General features: G+C 49.6%; 1 protein-coding gene across 8 annotated transcripts; it reads left to right on the forward strand.

The window, feature by feature from the left end:
• Positions 1-4: 4 nt before the first annotated feature.
• On the forward strand, positions 5-18,576 carry HSD11B1L (hydroxysteroid 11-beta dehydrogenase 1 like). 8 transcript variants are annotated; one of them, XM_037885438.2, is made up of 11 exons: positions 55-189; positions 2,398-2,503; positions 3,125-3,260; positions 4,649-4,794; positions 6,002-6,184; positions 10,420-10,550; positions 11,784-11,895; positions 13,972-14,063; positions 15,601-15,694; positions 16,294-16,459; positions 16,829-18,576. In XM_037885438.2, the coding sequence occupies exons 5-11, from the start codon at positions 6,100-6,102 to the stop codon at positions 17,013-17,015; spliced, it is 867 nt and encodes a 288-aa protein (XP_037741366.1). In that variant the 5' UTR covers positions 55-189; positions 2,398-2,503; positions 3,125-3,260; positions 4,649-4,794; positions 6,002-6,099; the 3' UTR covers positions 17,016-18,576. The 8 variants fall into 8 exon arrangements, with proteins under 8 accessions (XP_037741365.1, XP_037741366.1, XP_043391703.1 ...); XM_037885437.2 differs by lacking the exon at positions 3,125-3,260 and having other exon boundaries at positions 5-189; XM_043535768.1 differs by lacking the exon at positions 3,125-3,260 and having other exon boundaries at positions 4,633-4,794.
• Positions 18,577-23,317: the final 4,741 nt, after the last annotated feature.

The following is a 23,317-nucleotide window of genomic DNA, read 5'->3' on the forward strand; positions in this document are numbered from 1 at the left end:
ACCCGCACAGACCACCGCCCCCGCCCCGCCCCCGCCGGCTAACCCACGTGACCCTGGGCGCCCACACACTTCCGCCTCGGTAGCTGTCATGGTGGCCAGGCCAGGTGCAGGCGAGGGCGGAGCCAGACACGTGACCTCCCCCGCCCGGGGGACGTTCCCTGCCTCTTCGGGTCACCCCTCTGCAGCCAGGTAGGTCGGCGGGTGGCGTGGGCCGGGCCGCCCAGCCCAGCCGGGGGTCCTGGGTCTAGCGAGGGGGTGGGAGCGGGGAGGGTGCAGGATGGAGAAAAGCACCTGCCCCGGGCAGCGAGCGAAGCGAATCGGATGCAGGGCGACGCTGCCGCTCTGCTCAGCCACCCCGCACTAATCCCGGTCCTCCCGCTCCCCGCAACGAGCCGCAGCACCTCCCGGGCCCGGCAAACCCAGCCCCTGGTTCCCTCCCGCCGCCTGCCCTCCGCTGTCCTCCCCGCCGCCTGCAAGAAACACCCCTAAGCCATCGCACGTACAGTGAAATAAAGCGGCCCGCGGGCTCTTTAAACATGTACCTCGCCCCTTCGCCACCGTTCCCGCTCCCTGCAATAAGCAGCCTTCTCGCTGCTACCCCCGTCGGCGCTAGGCGCACCCCGCCAGCAGCCCGGTGCCAAATCTTGCGGCGTGCCCTGAACATGCATCTTGCTGTCAGCCCAGTAGACCCCCCGACACATGCAATAAAATTCCATTCGCTGATTTCCACGCGGTGTTGCAACACGTACTAAAATCACGTTTCACCGGGCCGCACCGTGGCTAGACACGCGCATTGCGCCCTTAGCGACTCAGTTCCGCGGCACGCGTTAAAAATGCCTTTGACTGTTGCTGACCTCATCCTGCTACCTGTCAATATAGTGCATCTCTCCATTATCTCACAATAAGGCACCAAGATATAAAATGTATCAATCTCGGTGACATCCCATCACCTCTGCAACCTGCAGTTAAATGCAGCCCTGCAACAAGTAATGAAATCCGTCTAGCCATGACCTATTGCAGGATAATCTGCAATAAAAATCTTTGCAGCTATTATTACTGTATTCGTTTTATTATTTACAAGCATACTGTAGAGTCAGATATGGTGTTTTCTCCTGTTTACTGTTTAGGGCCCCAATCCTGCAATGGGCTTTCTGTGAGCCTGGATCCTTACCCCTGTGGGGTTTCCCACTGGAGTGCTGCAGAAATCAGTGGGGGGAAATAACTTGGGTTCAGCTTGTCACGGAGTACGTGGGGCCTTGTGTATAAGCCCTGATCTTGTTTGCCCTTGAAGTCATTGGCAAAAGTCCCATTAACTTCAATAGGAACATGAACAGATGCTATGGCCCTAATCCTGCAATTAGATCCTTGTGAGCAGACATGTCTCAATGTGCAGCCCCCTTCATTTCAGTTGGGCTTTATGTGAATGAAGGAGTCCATCCCCACAGATCTAATTGCAGGATTGGGTCACAGTTTCTGTGAAAGCAAATTTAGCTGAAGTTAGACTCTCTGACCACCATTCTCCTGGAACCTTGCTGGAAATGGGATATTTATCTCATGGGGCTGCCGGAGCGCAGAACTCTGCCAGTAGGAATTTATTGTTATATTTGGGAAGATTTAAATGTATAGCTACCAAGCCTCAAAATTAAGGTAATACAGACAACTTTAAAACCACCCTTCTATATGTGAATTCTTTATTCTGGTTGTTATCCTGGCCTTATCAAAAATGTATCAAAGGTCCCAGGGGAACAAGAGAGGCACAGAGTATTAGCCGGATTTATCCAGTCTGTAAATGAATTAGACCGTGGAAAGCCAAGCGGCTTGCACTGCGTCCAAGGGGAGACTCAGCCTTGCAGTGTTGGGATCAGGGTCCTACAGGGCAGCTTGAATTTACACCACGGGAATTCGGGTGGAAGCTGCTCCTTCGATCAGCTGGGCCCTACTCCAACCATCAACTGCAGCTATTTTGCTACCAGGCCTCCCCAACCTATTATTAGCTGCCAGGGGGGGATTTCCCTTGCCAGTTCACACACTTGCCATTACGCTGTTCACACAGGCCAGCTTGTTACACACGGGGCAGAGGTTGACGGCGCTTGGGACACTGCACTCACTTTAAATGACTATCGCTGAAAGAGGATACAGGAGACAAAAACATTTTTCACTGCCTTTTTTCCATTGATTGACTTTGTGGCATTTGACAGCACTTTGCATGTAGCCTTTCCCCCCTGTCATTTGTTTGGGTCTTTCACACACCAACGGGAAAGCCAACCAATTTTTAAATATAGGAAAGTGTGGTTGCAAAGCCCTGGAAATTGGCAGCATGTCTTAGAGATAGGTGTAACCTCTGAAACAATTGTTAACTCTTTTAAAAAATGATCTTGTGTTGACTGTCTCTTTAAGTGTTAAGGGGAGTGGCTAGTGATGCAAAAACTATGTAAGTGGAAGAGAGAGGAGAGAGAGATCAGAAGAACTGGAGGAGTGTTTCTGGCAAGTGATGCCCAGTTTGGTAAGTGGATGATACTAGTATTCAGTATATTTCAGTGCTGGGTTAGGTCTTTAGTTTTCCTTTTTCAGATCATATCCTTAAAGGAGGAGTAAAGAAGTAAAATTCCCCCCCACTTCTTGTCCAACACTGAAAGCTTGTATGTCATGTTAAGTGTGCCTAATACACTGAGATCCTTTGGGATGGAAAGCGGCATATAAATTGTCGATATTTTTACTGGGGTTTGGAATCAGTTTTAAATGTTACATTTTAGGGGCAGGGTGAGCTTAATTATGTTTATGATGCTGAAAAAATGTCTAATTTATTTTGCATTTCAGAATTGATATATTTTGAGGTTTGTGGGAGTTTGTAGCACCGCATGTTGCATAACGTATGTGTCGGGCATTTAGAATCTAAGGGAAAGTTAGATTTTCAGTTCATGGCTAAAGCTGGGAGTTGGTGCTGATTCTTAAAAAGAAAAGGAGGACTTGTGGCACCTTAGAGACTAACAAATTTATTTGAGCATAAGCTTTCGTGAGCTACAGCATCCAATGAAGTGAGCTGTAGCTCACGAAAGCTTATGCTCAAATAAATTTGTTAGTCTCTAAGGTGCCACAAGTCCTCCTTTTCTTTTTGCGAATACAGACTAACACGGCTGTTACTCTGAAACCTGTCATGATGAGAGTATAACGCCTTTCCTGTCCATATCACTGACAAATCACAGTGAAAGCAAGTTAACAGCGTCTGATGGCTGTGTGGTGTCCTGCATGTTATGAGTTTGGTAGGTCTGTCCATTTCTCTGTGGATAAGTGTCTACATGACAAAGACCATCAACAATCTCATCAGAGAGGCCAACGACTGAAAGAGCTAAGGAAGCCATAGCCCTTTTCTCTAGAGGAGCACCTCCGAGTTCTGGGTTGAAGTATGATGTATTGGCAAAAGTGGAAGATCAGATACTACTAAAGTGCTTAGGTAGATCAGTGAGCACAATGTAAAGACCAAGAAAGGGAGGGAGGGATGGGCGGATAGATAGCAACCCTTTAAGCTATTTGGGAAGGTGAAGGATGGTTGTGTAGCTAACGCACAGGACTGAAAGTCAGAATTCCTGAGTTCTGTTGCCAGCTCTGACCTTCCTCTCTCCATGCATCAGGGGGCTCCGAGGCCAAATTCATTAATGTTTAGAAGTTGCTATGTAGGGTAGTGTACTACAGGCCTGATTCTGATCTGTCTCCACATTTGCCAGGGTGCAACTCCAGTGACTTTAGAGGAATTCCTTCCTATTTACACTGGATTATGCAAGCTCAGAATCAGGCCCCGTGTAACCCCAAAAACATAACATAATTGCAGTCAGCTATTTTATGTGTCCAGCCACTGCTGGCTGCAAGCCAAATACCACCTACCTAGAAATAAGCTTGAGGATTTCAAAAGGCAAGGATAAAGAGCTGCATGTTCTGTAGTTTGGTTTTTGCTAATCAGAATAGAAGGAACGTTTAGACAGGTTACCTTGGTTTTAAGTGCCCCAACATACACGTTTTATTGTTGTTATCACTCGAAATGCTTTAATGATTAAAAAAAAAAAAAAGTCATTTGCTAAAATTAAAAAGATGAGTAACTCAGTAGGGGTTACTCTAGTAACCCACTAAAAGTTACGTGCTTTGTTTAAGATAGCTATAAAAAATTAATTAAAAGTAAATACCTCAGAGCAGTCCGAGGGAGCCTTTTTTCGGGCAAGAAGCTGACACCCCAAACTCCGCAGCGGGAAGGCAACTGGCCATCGACGACCTGCTGTCACTTCCTCTAAACCATGTCAGACTTTGGAAATTATGTCTTGGAATGCTCTAAATCTGTTGCTATAACATAAATGTGTGTGTGCGAAGTCGTTTTAAGTAAAAGCATTCTGATTTGTATCAATCATGTATCAGACAGAAAAACGGTGTCCCCATTGATTTATTCCTGACCCCGTCTGGAAAAAAACCAGCTAAATAACAACTGCTTTGTGTTCTGAAACCCTGAATAACAGATTGGCAAGCCAGTTGCCAGGAGTTGTGGTGAGGAAGGGCATGATTGATATAAACAGTTTGTTTGTTTATTTGCATACGCAAGGCACTATCATTAGATTGGCCAATTTGTAGAATGCATCTGATTTGTCAAAGATTTCTTTGTCCATAGTCCTCTAATTCCAGTGCAACTGCGTCAAACACCATATTCCAGAGCAGAGTCAGCTCCTTTGAGGAGAACCTTCTAGGAGGGATTGCCATGTAACAGCAGAGCAGATTACAAATTCTGGCCAGTTACGAAAGGTAGCATCTAAACAGGTGAGTCTTAAGGCTTGAATTTCAAATAACTCTGGGATCTAATATGGGGAAGAAGATCCAGGGTCCAGGAGTGGAAGCTAATCAAAAGATCAAGCCCAGTATGGCAAGGCACTCTCAGCAATGCCTCCAAGCCAGAGTGAAGGGGACAGCTGGAATATAGGAGGGCAAAGGAGGTTGGTTTGGGAGGATCTCATATAGACACTGCTTCTGATCTCGCGTCTACATGTATAATTCCATTAACTTCAGTGGAGTTGCTCCTGGTTTACACCAGTGCAACAGAGGAGAATCAGGCCCTGATGAGCAGCCAGTGCCTGTTCAGATAATGCCGTCAGATCTGGAGGTGCAGGAAGGTCTGTGCAAGTGACACCCCCCCGATCCCACTTGGGACAAGCTAAAATGCTACGGGGATGTTCGTTGCTCAAGTTGCCTGGGACTGACTGAGAACTCCAAGGTGGCAATCGCTGGGCACTCCGAACACTTCCCTCTTTCATTTTGGCTTTCACCAGGACACATCACAGACTGCCCCCTTCCCCCATGCCTCCAGCTACTATGATTGGACCACCCCCCTCCAGCTGCCATTGCCCTGGAGTTTGGGGCAGGGAGGAAAGTTGCCCGCTCTGAGCCTTCTGTAAATCAGCTCTGCTCCGTTGATTTTCAGGGCCGATTTACACTAGCTGGGGCTCTGGCACTGATTCTGGAGCCTGGAGTTCGGGGACCCAATCAAATGGTTCTAGTGGGGGAGGCTTGGGCCTGCCTTGGGAGCAGCCATTGCACTACACCTCTGCTTCTTTTCCTGTTAGCTTTTAACCACAACAGGACTTTGCTTCTTGCTTTGTTATTTATTGTCCTGCATCTGGTTACGAGGGGCCTTATCAAAAATGTATCAAAGGTCCCAGGGGAACAAGAGAGGCACAGAGTGTTAGCCGGATTTATCCAGTCTGTAAATGAATTAGACCGTGGAAAGCCAAGCCACTTGCACTGCGTCCAAGGGGAGACTCAGCCTTGCAGTGTTGGGATCAGGGTCCTACAGGGCAGCTTGAATTTACACCACAGGAATTCGGGTGGAAGCTGCTCTTTTGATCAGCTGGGCCCTACCCCAACCATCAACTGCAGCTATTTTGCTACCAGGCCTCCCCAACCTATTATTAGCTGCCAGGGGGGACTTCACTTGCCAGTTCACACACTTGCCATTACGCTGTTCACACAGGCCAGCTTGTTACACACGGGGCAGAGGTTGACAGCGCTTGGGACACTGCACTCACCCTTGAGGCTCTCTTCGTTCATTCCCCCAAGGCTTCGGGGAGGATGATCCCACCTGGGAAAGCGCTTTGTGCTGCTGGGATTATAGCCGGGCTCCTGGCTTTCTTTTGGAGAGACACCTTTAACCCAGGTAGGCGAAGAGAGGAAACAGCCAGAGCTTGGAAAGAGGCTTCCAGCGGTGCTGGAACAAATTGTATAGTGTGTGTGTGTGTGTGTGTGTGTAGGGGGGGTGTGTGGTTTGAGAGCTATTGAACCAAACTGTAACGCTTTTCTGTGATGGAAACCGCTTCCCACAGCACCCCTAATTCCAGCACCTATGGAGGGTGAATGGAGGAGGGGGAGTGTTCCCAAACTGTGGTCTGTGGAATGCTTGCCTGTGGTCTAGAGAGACCACAGGTAGCTGCCTCTCCTTGTTTCCACCTGCAGAGAAGATCTGGGAATGAGCGACCGGGGATGGATTGCTTCATGATTCCCTGTTCTGTTCATTCCCTCTGGGGCACCTGGCGTTGGCCACTGTCCGAAGACAGGATACTGGGCTAGCTGGACCTTTGGGCTGACCCAGTATGGCCATTCTTATGTCTGTGAAAGCAGCTGGGATCAAGAAAGAGCCAACCAGCTGCATTTATTAGGGGCCATTTCTATATGCGAGGTAGAGGACAGGCAGTATAGTCTAGTGGATAGTACACTGAACTGTGACTCAGGAAACCTGGGTTCTGTTCCCTTCTCTGCCACTGACCAGCAGTGTGACCTTGGGTATGTCACTTTCCTTGTCTAGCTCCGTTCCCTCACTCCCATTTTTTGTCTGTTTAGATCATAATCTCTCCCAGTGCCTCATTTCTCCACCTGTAAAATGGGCAAGCCCCTTCGTTTTCAGTGTGAACCCGTTTTTACTGAAAAAATCCCAGGTTTTACAAAAAGTAGTATTCCTTTTTTTCCGATTTTCACCCTACTTTTGTATCATTCAGATATATAAAAATAACTGGTTTTATTAGGGAAATGCAATACATTGCATGAGATCTGTGTATTACGATAATACATTAGTCTGTGTGTATACGCAAAGCTGCCTGTTGAAATAAGGCTCTGTATTAGTCTAGAAGATACACACAATAAACAAACAGGCCCGCACGCAAGCTCTGCAGTGCGTGCGCATCTGAATGTACTGATGAATCTCACACCCGCCACGTACACATTTCAAGCCGTTAGCAGATAACGGTTTAAAGATTTGACACACTACCATGGGAAGAAAATGAAAATCTATAACAGAATACGTTTCAGAACACAAGGAAGTATTCAAAAGTTTAAAAAAAACAAAACCGGGAAAAGGACGAAGTTGAGTGTTTGTGCTGCAAAAGATGTATCCCAATTATTAAATGTAAACGGGGCCGGCTCTAGGGTTTTTCCTGCCCCAGGCAAAGAATTTGCCGCCCCAAGCTCAGAGAGCGCAACTGTCCAAGCGAAAGAAAAGGGTGGCCGGAAAGCCGCCCCTGGAATTGTGCCGCCCTAAGCACATGCTTGCCTTGCTGGTGCCTAGAGCCAGTCCTGAATGTAAATATTTATAGGCTAGCAGTTCTAAGTCTACAACAGTAAACTCATCGTTCTAATGAAAAGTTTGATTTGGGGATTAGCGATCTATTGTTTTTGTAAACTCAGAGATGTGTTTTTAGTTCTGTGTTAGTTCTGCAGCAAACCACGTTGAATTCCATTCATCAAAGCATTAATCTACTGACTGTTTTTCCCCCGTCTTTCCGTCCACCAAAATAAACCCGGATATTCACCCAGAAAAGATTATTACTAGTTTTTTCCACCAGTTTTCACCCGTTTTTGTTGTTGTAGAAATAAACACCAGCCAATTCCCGGGAAAATAAAAACCGAAAACAAAGAGCCCTAAAAATAGGTAATAACAGGGCTTCCTGTTTATTTAGACTGTGAGCTCTTTGGGGCAGGGACTGTCCTCACTACGTGTACGTACAGTGCCTAGCGCAGCAGAGCTGTGATCTCAGTCGCTGTTATACGAATAATAAGGAAAGAGATATTACAGTTGCCAGCAGGAGTGACCCGCTCCCATCAGGGGTAGGGGAACGGAGAGCAGATGTGCAAGACAGCTGCAAATGTTCAGTAAGTGGTCACAGACCAACTGGTGACATCTCTGCACAGAGTGGGGTAAGGTAGCTGGTGGCACAGCCATCTCTATTAAATGCTCCTTAGACCCTATGATGAGGATGTCCAGGTGAATAAAGACCGCTTTAATATAAGTCTTACTGGGGCAGATGGGGCTCTTCAGATGTGTTAGGCAGCTCACCGAAGAGAAGGGAAACTCTGATTTCAAACCCAAGGCATCAGGCATGGACAGCCAGCATGTAAAAGCTTGTCAATAGACATGCTCATGGGAACTGATAGCCACGTTAAGTGTACCCCAGAGAGCTATGGCGTTCCCTGCAAGCAGCACATTACAGCCTTCCTTGCCTGTTGTAACAGGGCAAGGAGCAAGTGAGTAAGCTGAAATCTGCACGTTGGAAAGTAGGAACACTGACTGGGAGAAGTTTGGAGCTATGTGTGGTCTTAAAGGGGAGAAGAATAAATGTGACGTGTACAAGAGACCAACTGGAAGGGTTGTAAAGCCAAGATGCTGGTGGAGGGTTACAAAATCCTCAGGGAGTTCAACATCCTAAAACAGTATTGGAGTAGTTCTGGGTGAAACCATGCAGAAGTATGTGATAGAGGTTACCAGAAAGTCGGACTGACTGATAAGGGTCAGACTGTTCAGGGAAGAGGTAACGAGCCATATAATACGGGGTATTTACTAAAGTTAGGAGTGGATCAAAGAGTAAAAGAGGAATTTTTCGATGAGTTGTTGTTGTCCTTTTTTGGAAACATACCATCCAACGAGAAGATAATTATCAGAGCAGATCTAAATGCACATGTTGGAACTGGAAAGACTGGATATGAAAATCCATGGAGGGCACAGAACTGGAACCAGAAACTCCAAGAGGACACGATCCTACAGACTTGTCTTGCGCTGGGCTTGATTATCGTAAACACATGCTTTCAGAAGAGGGAAAACCACCTTGTAACTTATGCCAGTGAAGGATACAAGTCCCAAATTGATTTCCTTGTAATGAGAAGAAGGAACAGATCATGAATAATCAATTGGAAGGTAATACCCAGCAAGCGCATTGTGAGACAGCACAGACTTCCCCTTATGGACTTCAGAATGCGACAGAATGCGGAAATATCTGAATGCCTGGGCTCCAAAAAGGCCTAAGTGGTGGAAACTTAAAGATGGAGGTGAAAAAACCTTCAAACAAGGAGAAAGGCATAGACTTACTGACTGGTTCAAACTAACATCAGCTCTGCTGGAAACGGCACATGAAGTCCTAGGAGTGACGAAACCAGTGGCAGATAGGATAAGAAGAGAGACTTGGTGGTGCAATCCTCAAGTTCAATAATCCATTGAGGAAAAAAATAAGAGCACCTTCAAAAAAGGGCAGGCCAATAGCTTGAGCAGTGATAAGATGGCATCTTTTGAGGCAAAAAAGGAGGCTAAAAAGTGTTGCGGCAGCTTAAAGTATGGTCTGTGACGAGCTATATAACTGACAAGGAGGACATGAGGGAGGGAAGACCATCTGTAGACTCACCAAGGCAAGAGAGAAGATGATGAGGGATGTGAACAAGTTTGCTTACATTAGAAATGAATGTGGTATATTGCTAATGAGTGGGGAATCAACCAAGAAAGTTTGGAGTGATTATTTTTCAAGAGTGATGAATGAGAAATTAAGGACACGTAAACCGAACTGGGATGTGATAAATTACATAGAATCATAGAGTTGTAGGACTGGAAGGGACCTCGAGAGGTCTTCCAGTCCAGTCCCCTGCACTCAAGGCAGGACTAGAAGGCATAAACGAAGAAGAAGTTGAAGAGGCGCTTAGGAAGATGAAAAAGGAGAAAGCATCTGGCCCAAATGAAGTATCAGTGGATGCGGTGAAGTCCTTGAGAAGGGAAGGCATCAAGTATTTTACAAGTTTGTTCCATGGTATTCTTAAGAAAGAGAAAATGCCAGATGAGTGGCATAAAAGCTTTGTGGTGCCTACTTTTAAACACAAAGGAGCTCTTCCATGGTGTGTTAATGAACTCCCAATTAAGCTGATGTCACAAGCTATGGAAGTAGTGTGGGAAAAGATTATTGAAAAGTGCCTGCGTGGGATGGTCGATATCTGGAATAGTCTCTTGCCATACTTCCTATCTTTCCTACGCAGTGGGATAGTTTCCAATCTTGAGCGCTCCCTGCATCAGTAATTGTAATTCCTTTCATTCTTCTTTCACTAACACTTTTTTCTTGTGCTCTCTCCCTCTCCCCACCCCCCAAGACAGCGTCTCTGGTGCCCGAGTTCTCCTGACAGGAGCCAGCACTGGGATTGGAGAGCAGATGGCATATCACTACTCCAGGTTTGGTGCGGAAATAGTTCTGACTGCCAGGAGGGGAACACTGCTGCAGAAAGTAAGAGCCTCCTCACACAGGAGAAGGCAGAATGGGGGGGAAGATGTGGCCGTTAAAAATATTAGGATGTAGAGCTGGTCAGAAATTTTCCACCAAAACTGTCTTTTGACAGAAAACGGAGGGAGGGGGAGGGTTGACTAAATGATTTTTTACATGAAATGTGTCTGCTTTCTGTAGAAAAATGTTGATTTTCTGTCTTTGCTGAAAAACACTCCCAAACCAAAATCGTTCAGTTCTGAAATGCTGCTGCAGTGCTTTTTGGGAGCTGTAGTTTGGGTGCCTTGTGCTCCCATTCTTGTCTATGGGCCAAAATCTCCAGCCGGACTTCATCTCCCACGATGCAGTGCCACCATATGACTGCCGTGATGCACCACCTCCCCTCACCAAAGCGGGGATGCTGTGGTGCATCATTGGAGATGTAGTCCAAGAGGGAACCCAACCTGTCGAGGAGACATGGGAGCACGTGACTCGGGACTACAACTCCCATGAGGCACTGGAGCAGCATTTCGGAATTGAAATATTTCCATTCTCAAGCAAAATATTTCACTGAAAACTCAAAATTTTCTTTGAGGAGATAAAAAAAAAAAAACATTTTCCAACCAGCTCAAACAAGTTAGAAATACAAACTCATCCATCCCTGGAGTACAGAAATCATGTGAGAACAGGCCCAATGTAAGGTTCTGAGCTGATGGGAAGGGATGGGACTCTGGGAAGGGGAATGTAAGGACATTGCACTAGGACTGGGCTCACCTAAGCCTGTTTCAGTGTCTTGTTTGGGCGTCGTTCACATTTGGGCATATCACACAGCTCTGGCAGTGCAAAGGGGCCTTGTAATATGAGTACTCCAGGCCCCTTTGCAATGTCATAGCCTTTGGCTTGTCTGCATTTGAGAGTTATTTCAGATTAAGGTAGGTCATGAATTTAAAGCACAATTCTGGAATCGTTTTTCATGTGGCCACTGTTATTCTGGGTTAAGGTCGGGTGTTAATTTAAAGTGTTATAATTATTCCTGGGTTAATGTCCTCATGTAGATAAGTCCTTTAAGGTAAATGAGAATCGCTCCCTTTTGGGTTGGATGGAAGTAAATGTGGGTGTAAAGTGTGTGACTTTGTTCATAGTTGGCTCTTCTTGACCATGGCATGAAAACAGTGAGGGGAATGAAGTAGCAGCCCCTTGTCTCTCCCCACCAAAGGAAAGTAGACTTAGATCCGTCTGTTGTTGTTATTCCCCTAGGTGATGGAGAAATGTCTGCAGCTGGGAGCAAAGCAAGTCTTTTACATCCAGGCCGATATGTCTTCCCCTCAAGCCCCGGAAAAGGTGGTGCAGTTTGCTTTGCAAAAATTGGGTGTGTATTGGGCTGTCTGAAGAAAAGCGACTGATGCTGGGGGGGGATCCCAGGTGTCCATGTGAAAGTCAGCCTGAGACTATAACAATTCCAGGTCCCCCAGGGCTGGAGGAGAATATGGTTGCAGCTGTCTCATTTTGAATGGCCTGGTGGGAAAGGTTCCCTAATAATACCGAATTCCTGGGTCTGATTCTCATTCACACCAAGGCTCCTTTGCACCTCTCCGCTCACATAAAGCGCCCTCGAAGTGGGTGTACGTTCATATCCATTGCACCTTGCCAGAGCAGCGTTAAGGGGCCTTGCCTCAAACGAAAGTCAAGCCCTCTGTCTTTCAGGGGCGTTAGCTGATTAACCCTCACGACGCCTCTCTGAGGAAGGGATGGAGGGAGGGCAGTATTGTTCTCATTTGACAGGGAAAACTGAGGCACGGCACAGTTCAGGTCACTGCTTCAAATTCAGACCTAGTTACTATGGTGGCTGGTACTATATAAATACCAGCAAGATTAAATCAGACAGATCTAGCCTAGCTGGAGACTGTTGTTCCCATGTAGGCTGTAATGAGCTCTCAGTCCAGTTCTTAATGGACACGTGTCCACATCGCAGACAGCACCATCCCAGCTGGTCTCAGGTGCTCCTTCTCATTGGTAGCCTCCGCCAGGAGGCCAAGGACTCTGTGGGCTATGGAGGTTGAACCTTTGGGAGTGGGCTCCTCTGGATCGAGGTGGAATCCAATAGGTGGGACAATGCGGGCAGACTTTCCCTGGGCCGGGGGCAAGCCGGGCTGCAGAAGGCAGGAGCAGGCTTCAGCAGAGGTCTTTGTCCTCCAGGGATGCCAAGGCTGGAAAAGAAGGATGGCCCAGTGATTAGGGTTTTAGCCGAGGACTTTGGCTTCAATTCCCTGCTCTGCCGCAGCTTTCCTAGGTCACCTTGGGCAACTCACTTCATCTCTCTGTGGCTCAGTTCCCCATAATACCCTGCCCTGCTTCACAGGGAGTGGTGAGGGTAACTACATTAGAAAGATTTCAGGGTGCTCAGACTCTGCTGTTATGGGGGTCATGTAAGTACCTTAGATAGGCCCTCATGTGATTCTGTCTCTCTCTCTGGATCATGCCTGGCCCAGTTGCTCTCAGGCTGCGTCACACCCAGCACTGGTAACCCAATTAAGGGCAGTCAGAACTGGGAGCCACAGTCCTGGGAAGGTCTCTATTCACCCAGCTCCCTCTGTACATCCTGCCTCGATCCTGGTAACACAGCAGGAAATTCAGAGATGCGTGGGAAAGCCGAGCTGCAAGATTCCTCAGGTCACAAGCTGCCAAACAGGGCTTCCCTTGCTGTGCAACTCCCTTGAAGGGTTTCCTTTCATTTACTACAAGCATGGTGGGTGGCTTTTCCTTTCCTGCGCTGGCTCTGCTATTGATCGGTTTAAGCCGTGTTGCCTTGGTTGGAGCCAGGCGAGTGGGAGTCAGGACTCCTGGGTTCCGCTCCTGGCTCCAAGGGTGACCTGGGTTCATTCTCTTTTGGCCTGACGTGTCTTTATGTAGCCCCCATCGCTGTTGTGGCTGAGTGCCTCAGTGTCCCCACCTCAGCCCCTGATGGATGGATGTGTGAGGAGGGTACCTTGTGTGTCTGTTCCAGCCTGGTAGTGGTTGAAGTCTCAGCAGTGCCTTTGATTGATAGGGGGGTGCAAACTGGGTCGAGCCAACTCCAGCTGCCTAGCGCCCAAGGGGCAGCTGTCTTTGCTGTGTGTGTGTGTCCCAGGGGATACTCAACAATGCCTGCAACTGCCCTCTTCTTTTGAAATGGAGACGCAGCTTGCAGGGACTACACTTCCCACCAGGCAATGCTTCACCTGGAGCCAAGTGGCACTGCCGAGAGACACCCATTGCCATCTCTTTAGGTGCTGCCTGGGGGGTCCCGAGGAGTTGCCTTGACTGGGCACATCCTGGGCTTCCGCTGGTGGACTCTTCCCAGCAGCCCAAAGGAAAGAGCTAGCTGGTTTTCTTCCTCCTTTATGCTGCGTCTCTTGACCCACGGAAGGCCCCGTACCTGACCCCCAGCCTGTTCTGCTGTTTGTAGGGGGACTGGATCACCTGGTGCTGAACCACATCGGCGGGACCCCTTTCCGGATGTGGGACGGAGACGTGGAGCACACCCGCTGGCTCATGCAGGTGGGTTTCTGCAGCAGAGAGAGAGAGACGCCGGGCAAATGCAGACCGGGGGCAACGCCACCGACGTTGGCTCTAAACAAGGGTGAAATGAAAAGGTCCGTAATGCTTTGCTGCTGATGGAGAAGCCCGCCGAGATGTGAGGGAGGTGGATGTAGGTAGCTGATCTAGTTAGGTCATTGCCATTCAGCCTCCTGTTTATCCAGCTCTCTGTCTGTCTGATTTCTAGGGCACCAATCAGTGTAGTAGCTAGTGAGGGTGTGTAACTTGGCAGTGGCTTCTAGGACGCTACTTACAGATGCAGGGTTTTCTGTTGAATCACTCCAGTGAGTAGCCAGCTACTGTTCTATAGATATATGGGCCTATGCCATGGTAACGGACTGATGTATATGCTAATAAGCTTGAATTAAAAGGCCTAGTAGGAGAAGGGCACCCCAACATTAGTAGGGTGAGGAAATACCGATAAGGAAAAGGGGCTCAAACACCTACTGAATGTGCATTAGGCATTAGCGTAACCTCTGATTAAAAGGTGGCACTCAGCCCATGCACTCCAGAGAGATTTCCTGGAACGTGCCAGGCCAAGCACCACTCGTGGGTCATCTTACCTACTACAGGGTTCCCTGCAAAGGATGGTGTGAGTATGCAAGTTCTGGCTGCTTGTATTATCTAGATGTACTTTGCTATGTTGTAGAGTTTGTGATAGTGCTGATGGTGCTAATAAAACTATTGCAAATTCAAAAGGTCTTCCCTAAGTCTGCGTGTCTCTCTCACATACGCCAGGGCCCTCGCTCTGAAATTCATTGTAATACTGTGACGGATCTAGAGGCAAGCAAACACTGCCAAACCATGGAATGTTAAATTGGGAAATCTAAATAATACCTAACCAATAGATCAGGCAACTGATGTCAGGTTTTAGGACCCTCAAATGCTGAGCTGTTTTACTGACTCATCTGAGAGGCCAGATCAGGTGAGTCCTACTAGCTCCATTCCAGGATATGAAAGGGCTTGAGCCTCTTCTCAGAAGAAGAAGTAGGGGCCAGGGGTAGAGAGATCCTGGAGGGAAAAAACCAGTCAAGCTCAGGAGAAAACTTAGTCTGATGTTTATTCTTTGTTAATTAAGTTCACAATAAAGGTAAACCCAGGAAGGCGGTAACTTTGGACCAAAGCCAGGGTGTTAGGATCTGGGTGGGGAATGCCACTGTCTAACAGGCTGAAAACCAGAGAACAGCTGGCTGCTTCTTGGAATTCTTGGGTAAATGTGTAGCAATAGCCTTAACTCTGGCCCCTCCTCGTTAATCTGAAATCTTAAAGTGCCCCAAAATGTAGTGTTCCCATTATCCTATAAGTCCAGACCCCCAGATAGGTGCAACCTTTCCCTGGATGCTTTATGTAGCAAATCAAGCACCTGGCCCCTTTCATTTCATGACCTCTATCCTGGGTGGGTGACCCAATCCCCAGCCCTCCCACTGAACAGATGTTTCGTTTTGGCCTTGGCTGCCATGTTCCCATTCCTTTCACATCTCATCTCCTTTCATTCCAGGTGAATTTCCTGAGTTACGTGGCCTTGGCATCTGCAGCTCTTCCCATCCTGGCTGAGAGTAAAGGATCTCTGATTGTGGTTTCTTCCCTCACAGGTCAGTGCTTGAAACCTGCACAGAGCTATGGCTGATAAAGACGGCAGCCCCCCCCCCCCCCCCCCCCCCCATGCAATGCCTCAGCTTGATCCTGCATGAGTTTCTAAGCCCTGCCTGCCGCAGTCTTCAGAACTGCAGTGTGAATGGGACTCTGGCCCTTGGCAGGGCGTCTCTGGATCACATCATTTCATGTTCCTATAGGGCTTCCCACCTTCAGAGCACTTCCCACGGCATATACCCACTGCGGTGGCCAAGCGTATGGGAGGGCAGCAGCCAAACCACCACACGAGATATTTTGGCCAAGAGTGTGAACTGATTGCTACAGGCAGGGGGCAGCCCGAACAGCAAGGAATCTTTTCCCCCCACGTGCATGACGATTGTCCTGGTGCATTATGGGATTGGATGTTTCCGTCTTCTGATGCATCCACTGCTGGAATGAGGAAACTTGTCTAGCTGGAGCAATGGTCTGATGCAATGTAGCAAATCCTCTGTTCCTATGTGCTCCTTCCAGGGGGTTCTCTCCCAGCTGTGCCCTCACCCTCTGTCTTGTTCTGCCAGCCGTTTCACTTGGTTTCCTCTCCTCATGTTTTCCTTTCTAGGAAAAATCTCAACTCCCTTCACAACCTCTTACTCTGCCACCAAGTTTGCTCTGGATGGATTCTTTAGCTCCCTGCGCCACGAGCTCGCTATGCAGAAGCAAGACGTATGCATCACACTGTGCATCTTGGGGCTGATCGACACTGAAATGGCTTTGGAGAAGACAAGGTGTGTGTGTGTGTGCAGAAGAATGTGTGTGCGAGAGTGTGCGCCTGCATGCAGGCGTTCACATGGGTGCAAGAGAACGTATGGCGCGAGAATGCATCGGTGTGTATTCCTGCGTGTGCGTACATGAGTGTGAGTGTAGCGTGCCCACGTCTGTGTATGCACTAGTGCGTGCAGGGATGAGAGTGGAAGGGTGTGCGTGCATGTGCGTCCGGATACACGCATCTGGGTGCATTTGTGCATGCGTGTGAGTGTGCACGGCCCTGTGGAGCTGGTTTGCATCTTTCACTCCTGAGATGTCAGTTCGCACAGAGCAGGCCAGCGCGGTGACAGGGTGGGGGTTTGTATGACCGGGTGACTGTTCCCTTCCAGGGGCAAGGTGTACATGAGCGCCTATCCAGCCGCTGAAGCCGCGCTGGCCATCATCAAAGGTGGAGCCACCAGGGCACGGGAGGTGTTCTACCCCTGGTGGCTGGAGCTGCTGTGCTGCCTGCGGGATTGGTTCCCCAACCAAAGGGATGTCGTTATACAGAGCTTCTATAACTACACCAGCGCCTGAGTGATGCAGAACCGCCATTCCCTTCGCCCTGCAAGTACAGGCGCAAGGCCCTCGGCTCCTGCTGAGGTCAAGGTCAGCCACTGGCTTCAGTGCGAGCAGCATTTGGACCTGGAACAAGAAATGTCCGGAAATCCTTGGCTAAGGGTCCAGTAGCAACCTTAGTTCTGACCCTTCCTCTGTCCCCATCAACCTTAACTCTGACCCCTCCTCTGTCTCCATCAACTTTGGCTCTGACCCCTCCTTTGTCCCCATGAACCTTAACTCTGACCCCTCCTCCATCCGTATCAATGTCTGACCCTTCCTTCTTCCCCATCAACCTTAACTCTGACCCCTACTCTGTCCCCATCAACCGTAACTCTTTACCTGTTCTGCTCCCTGTCTATATTCCATGCATGCTCCAAAGACCTCGCACTGTCGTCTGATTGACGCTACCTCAGCGTCTCATGCCCCTTGCCGCGTTGACTCCAGCCTCTGCAGCCTCATCCATCCATTCATATGGGCTGGAGTCTCCCCTCTGCCCCAGCCCACGATCTCCCAGGGCTAGGGATAAAGACTTCTCAGATGCAGGATAGAAACCATCCTCCCAGCTGGGAAACCTACCTGTCACCCCCACCTCAATGACACCCCCCCCCCCCCCAGCTGCTATGGAATCCAGTGGATTTTGTGGGTGCTCCGCCCTTCTGAAAATCAGGCTATTTTAAGACCTGTGCAAAGCTAATTTGAATGAACGAGCGAGGCAGCTTGGCCACCGCAAGGTGGCAGTAGTTCGCAGCGATTAGCAGCGCAGAACCCGAGCTGTGGACAAGGTCAGTTCGGTGGCTTTCTCCAGGGCACGGGGCCAAATACCATTCAGTTAAGCTCAGGGAATTCACGTAGTGCTTCTAGTCTGGCAGCGTAACGGTAGCAGTGAACTGGGCCACAGCGGGGTCTCGCACTCAGACTAGTGCTGGGCCTGGTGCTTATAACTCAGGTAACTGACAATGCCCAAGTAACTGTCGTACAAGGTTGTTCCCGTGTGAGCCGAGTTGTGTTAGATTCGTTCGTGCGCTGCCTGGAGGGGGAGGGACGGCGAACAGCTGCGGGGTGGTCTTTGAAAGAGATGGGTGAGACGGAGAAAGTAAAAACAGAGCAGGGACGAAATCCTGCCTCAGTGGAATTTTGCTGGCTGCCAGGGGACCAGGGATTTAAGAAGGAAGGGTCTGTTTGAGTGTGGGTAGCTACTTGGGAGCAGAGACAGTAGTCAAATCAGAGAAATGTAGGGCTGGAAGGGACCTCAAGAGGTCACCTTGTCCAGCCCCCAGTGCTGAGGCAGGATTAAATATACCAGTCCCCAAAAGTTTACAGTCTAAACAGACCAGAGGCAGATTATTATCACCCTGTTGAATTGAGTCCCAGAGAGAGGTGGACTGACTCGCCCAAGGTCCTACAGGGACTCTGGCACAGCTGGGAATCAACCCCCAGGTCCTAGGCCTTTAATCACAAGGCCACCCTGCTGCCCTACCAACAGAGCTGTTCACAATCAAGATGAAGGCAGAGAAAATAAAGCAGAGTTGGGCAAAAAGCCCCCGAGCGTTGTGTTTCCTGCAGGCGTGCCGAGCCCGGCCGTCCGGCTTCCAGATCCGTCAGAAACGTCCAACCTCAGCCCCACGCCAGCTATGCAATAACAGCAGTCGGCCCCTGCTTGGCTTTCCAAAAGCAGCATCGTTTCCGGTCTAGGCTGCGGGCTGTGGATGTCTTAGCGCTCCCGGGTCCAGAGTGGCTCTATTATTCAATTCCGGATGTTGGGGAGCCGTCTTTCCACGCGTGAGCAGTGGGGCTGGTGGAGGCTGAGGGTACGAGCAGGAACTGCAGACGACTCTTAGGGATCCAGCCCAGAGTTCTGCTTCCTCCCTTGTGCAGCTGGACACAGTGTCATTCCAGCAGCACCTCGCAGGCTGGAGAATGCCCTTTAAGGACGTGTGGAGGGGATTTGGAAGTGGCTCCGGGGGCAGGCCAAGCTGTTCGGGATGGAAAGAATGTCTCTGCCCTTAGTCACTAACCTTTTACACTGGAAACAACAGGGAATGTGCACGGTGGCTCGCCGCCACTGGGCAAACCCGCTGCAGTGGGCATTTGTTAAGCAGCCTGTTGTTTGCTTGTGTGTATTTTAGCCCTGTGTGCGGGGAGTCTCTTCAGACACTCTAGGCACCCTGAGCATGACACTGCAATCCTGGGGGGGGGGTGGGATTGCAGCACACGTAGATGTACTCCCAAGCTAATGTTTATCTGGCGAACGTGGGTACCAAGAGCAGGGAAGCCACGGCAGCACAGACTAGCCACCCGCACGCGTACTCAGGGTCCCAGGAGAGCTTGTACAGCCTATGCTGAAGCCAGTGCTGTTGTTATTTGAGCTGGCTGGGTCGGAACTAGCTCACATATGGCTACCTGAGATTCAGTCACACTTCTGACTGCAGTGTAGACATAGCCTAAATTACAGCAGCCTCTGGGCTGCTCTAACTTACAGTGAGGCTGACAGATCCCTGCACCTGCACTGTCATCTGCATGTATAGCTCCTTTTACCAGGGCGCTTCAGAGCCCTTCACAAAGCTGGGTCAGTACCATTATCTCCAGCCTATGGGTGGGGAAGCCGAGGCAGCAGCTGCTTGGCGAGTCAGCCACAGAGTTACAGAAGCAGAAACGGCTCCAGCCCTAAAGGGAGCATGGCCCAGGACGGATGGGTCTGGGGGAGTAGACCCCAAAGGTTTGGCTTGTTGCAATACACACGGTCGGGTCCCCAGCCCTGCAGATTTGGGGGTGGAGGCTCCCAATTCACTAGTCCCAGCCACTTCCCTCCGCTGCCACTCTTATCCCTCGCCACACCAATGAAGTGCATTAAAACTGATTGTTTCTATCGGATGTGCCGGACCCGATTCTGCTCCCAGTCATGTTGGTGTACATCCAGATCCATTCCCTTGGCCTCAGTGGATTTACTCTAGCATAACAGAGATCAGGATCTGTCTCGGGGGTTTTCAGAGATGTCCATTTGCTGGGGAATTGTGTTGCTGACCTGGTTTTGCAGGGGAGCAATGTGACTTTAAACAGCTGCTGTCCTATCCCAGTGCCTAACTTTCTTGCTTGGTTCCCTGGTGATGGGGAGGGGGAAGAGGGCTCATTTCACACCCCTCCCCCAAACCCTAAATTCCTCCATGAAATTCTCTTGGATGGAACCAGTCATTGCCTGCTGATGCCCCCCATCCCACCCCCAGCTCCTGAGTGGAAAGCCAGCTCCCTGCTCTTCCCTGCAACCTGCCTCCAAAGAACAGACTCTAGCATCTTGTGCTCAGAAGGAAAGTTTTCACCGGGCCCTGCAAGGAGGCAGTCTGCCTTGGGAGGGGGGAGTAAAGAGAGAAGCAAATTGACAAAGGCTAAGAAGTGACCCATGAACGCTCTCCCAGCAAGGCCCAACAAACTTTTCAAACAAGGGCTGGTTTTTCCGAAGGCAGGAGAAAAGCCTACAAAGTGCCAATTAACAGTGAATCTCTTCCCCCTCCCCCCTGCCCCACCGCCTCCCCATCACCTCCCTTGCAGGGCCTTGACAGCTCTGGTGTCTGGGTTAATACCAAAGGGCTTTGCAGGGGGAATTAGAATTCTCCTCCCTGTCTCTCTTTGTTTCAGGGGGCGCGTTTCCAGTTCACTGGGCGTTCAAAGGCTAATCGAACGGGACTTTCCCAATGGTGCGGTGGCAGTACAATAAGCGCTGTCGAAATTATACAGTGATCGGGAGCGGGGCTTTTGGGCGGTGGGGGGCTTGGCGAGCCAGAGGGGGAGGGCACTCTGAAACCAACCCCTCCCCCACCCTCCCCGTACCAGTGCCTGCTCCAGATATCAAAAGCGAATTTCTTGCCAAAGAGGGGAAAGGAGAAAGTGTGAACAGGAGGGACAATTCGCAGGGGGTTGGGGGAATGACCCCTTCCCCCCCCCCCAATAGGTTGCATCTGCAACCACTGGGGGGGTTCCTGGCAGCATGGGGCTGGGCAGCGCCAGGATCTCCAAGGTTCCAGGTTTGAGGGGGGTTGTCAGAGAGCTGGGTCTGCTGGCCTCCAAAATATTCCAGGAGTTTGTTTAATTCACCGAGCAGGCATCAGCCTCAGGCCTTCCCCTCTCACACCTCGTCGGCGCAGACTTTAGCTTCCCAGATGGCTACGCTTTGGGAGGAGACACTGGATTCGTTTCCCTACCTCCCCTCCTTCTTTTAAAAGCCACCCTGTAAATGCCCCCTCCGTAAACAAAGCGCCTGCTCCTGCTCCCGTCTAACTCAGTGGGAGTTTTGCCGTTGGCTGCAATGAGAATGGGATCAGGCCCCAAAATGTTAGGGTTCAGTCCCTTGCCCAGTGAAGTCTACAGGTGTCTTCAACGAGCACTGGCTTGGTCCTTTGCGTGGGGTGTTCCCCATGTGGACCACAAACCATTCACAGGTGTCTAGCATTAGATCCCCCTGGTCACTGGGTGTCAGCGAGGTCAGAATCAGGGCTGAAACTCTGGGCCCATTCAGATCGATGATAAAATTCCCATTGACTTAAGTAGGATCTGGATTTTACCTCGGGGCCTGGCTGGCCATGCAGGCCAATGCAGCTGGCTGGCGTGTGGGTCCCAAGGCAGCAGTGGGGGTGGCAATGGACCTTTGATGCATGTGCCATCTTGGGGCAAATTTTCAAATGTGCCGGTTCAGATTTGCCAGCTCGCCCATCTGTACCAGCAACAACCCGCACGTGCTGGGCACAGATGAGGGGTGGGGAAACTTGGTGCTCTCACTAATTTTAACCTTTTTCTAAAAGGCTCACTTAAAAATGTGTCCCTTAAGATTTGTTGTTGTTGTTGTTCTCAATTGTTTCCTGATGTAGAATTTTTTGCTCCTGGCGTAATCCAGGTAGCTGGTTTCCCTGTGGAAGAGGAATGAGATTTTAGGCTCGTGCAATCTCCGGTAACTTTCCTATCTGTGTTTTCTTGTGTTGCTTAAATCAAAAATCAAGGTTATTAGATTTGGGGACCCATCCTGCTAAATCACAGCCATGTTTTCCGGTATGATAATCCAGATAGGCTATTCCTGGCCTGTTGCTGGGCCATGTTGAACAGCTGCTGCATTCCAGAGTTGGGAGAGGTGATGGCTGGGGAGTTTTGCCATTGATTTCAGTGGGTGCAGGATCTGGGCCACAGTTGGTGAAGTGCTTTGGGATCCTTCGAGATGCAAAGCACCAAGTCAGGCGTGGTCGTCTAGAGTGGGAGTTAGCTACCAGTGCAAACCCCTAGGTGCAAGCCCATGGCAATGACATTGAATGGGTCAGGGGGAATAGTTTTATCTGGGGAGTCAGTTGCCAGCTGGAGGCTCTAAATCCGAAGAAGTCACACATTGGATTGGTTTTGTGTCGGTGGCATTTCGGCGTCTTTCAGAGGCCTCTGTTTGGGTGGCGGGGATGTCTGTGTGACAAGGATGATATGGGTGTTGAACGGCGTAATGATGAACTGTCATATGGAGCAGAAACATGGCCATAAAAAACAGCCGGGGAGAGGAAATGAAACAGTTTTCCATGTCAAAAGTTACGGCGTATTCATAGCATCGGTTGGCTTGATTTTGTCACAAAGGAGGAAACACTTAGACAATCCAGGTGCATTGCAGTCTTGCAGCAGTTGGGAACTAGATGACTGCAGCGAGGGGGCGGGGAGGGAGGGTCATGTCCCAACTGCAGAAGAAAGTACGCTTTTACAGAAGGTTTATAGTGCAGAGGTCAAAGAGAGCAGAACATGAGGCCCACCTCGAACAACGTTTGAAGATGTAATGTGGAAGGATTTAAGGAACCTAAATCCTCCCATAATGACTCTTGCTGAAGAATGAAGGCTTGCAAGGGGCTGTTCAAAATGGAACGCCATTGCACGCACCGCTCTGGCGACATCCTAGCCATGTGACTCATCTGCCCCTTGCTGCAAACCCCCCTAGTGTAAACACAATTCACACCCGTGCAGCATGATTTGCACCAGTGCAACTTGGCGGGTGGGGTGTAACCAGCACAGATGCAAATCATGCTCAGTGGGTAGAAATTGTGTCTTTGAGGAGCATGTTGCACCGTGCGTCTAAAATCCCCGTGTGAGTATGTGTCTCTGCACACACAACTGGTCTGAGAGGGAGTGAGGGGCCCAGGGTTTAGAGATTATCTTGCTGGTCCTTAACGTGAAGAGGGACACGCCAAAGATCCCCCACTGTGGCGTTCCAAACCTTTGGACTGATCAGCCGGATTCCTGCAGCCTCCTTTCATAGCCAGGGCTCCTGG

This window comes from Chelonia mydas, chromosome 25 (genome assembly GCF_015237465.2).
Source record: "Chelonia mydas isolate rCheMyd1 chromosome 25, rCheMyd1.pri.v2, whole genome shotgun sequence".
Lineage (NCBI taxonomy): Eukaryota > Metazoa > Chordata > Testudines > Cheloniidae > Chelonia > Chelonia mydas.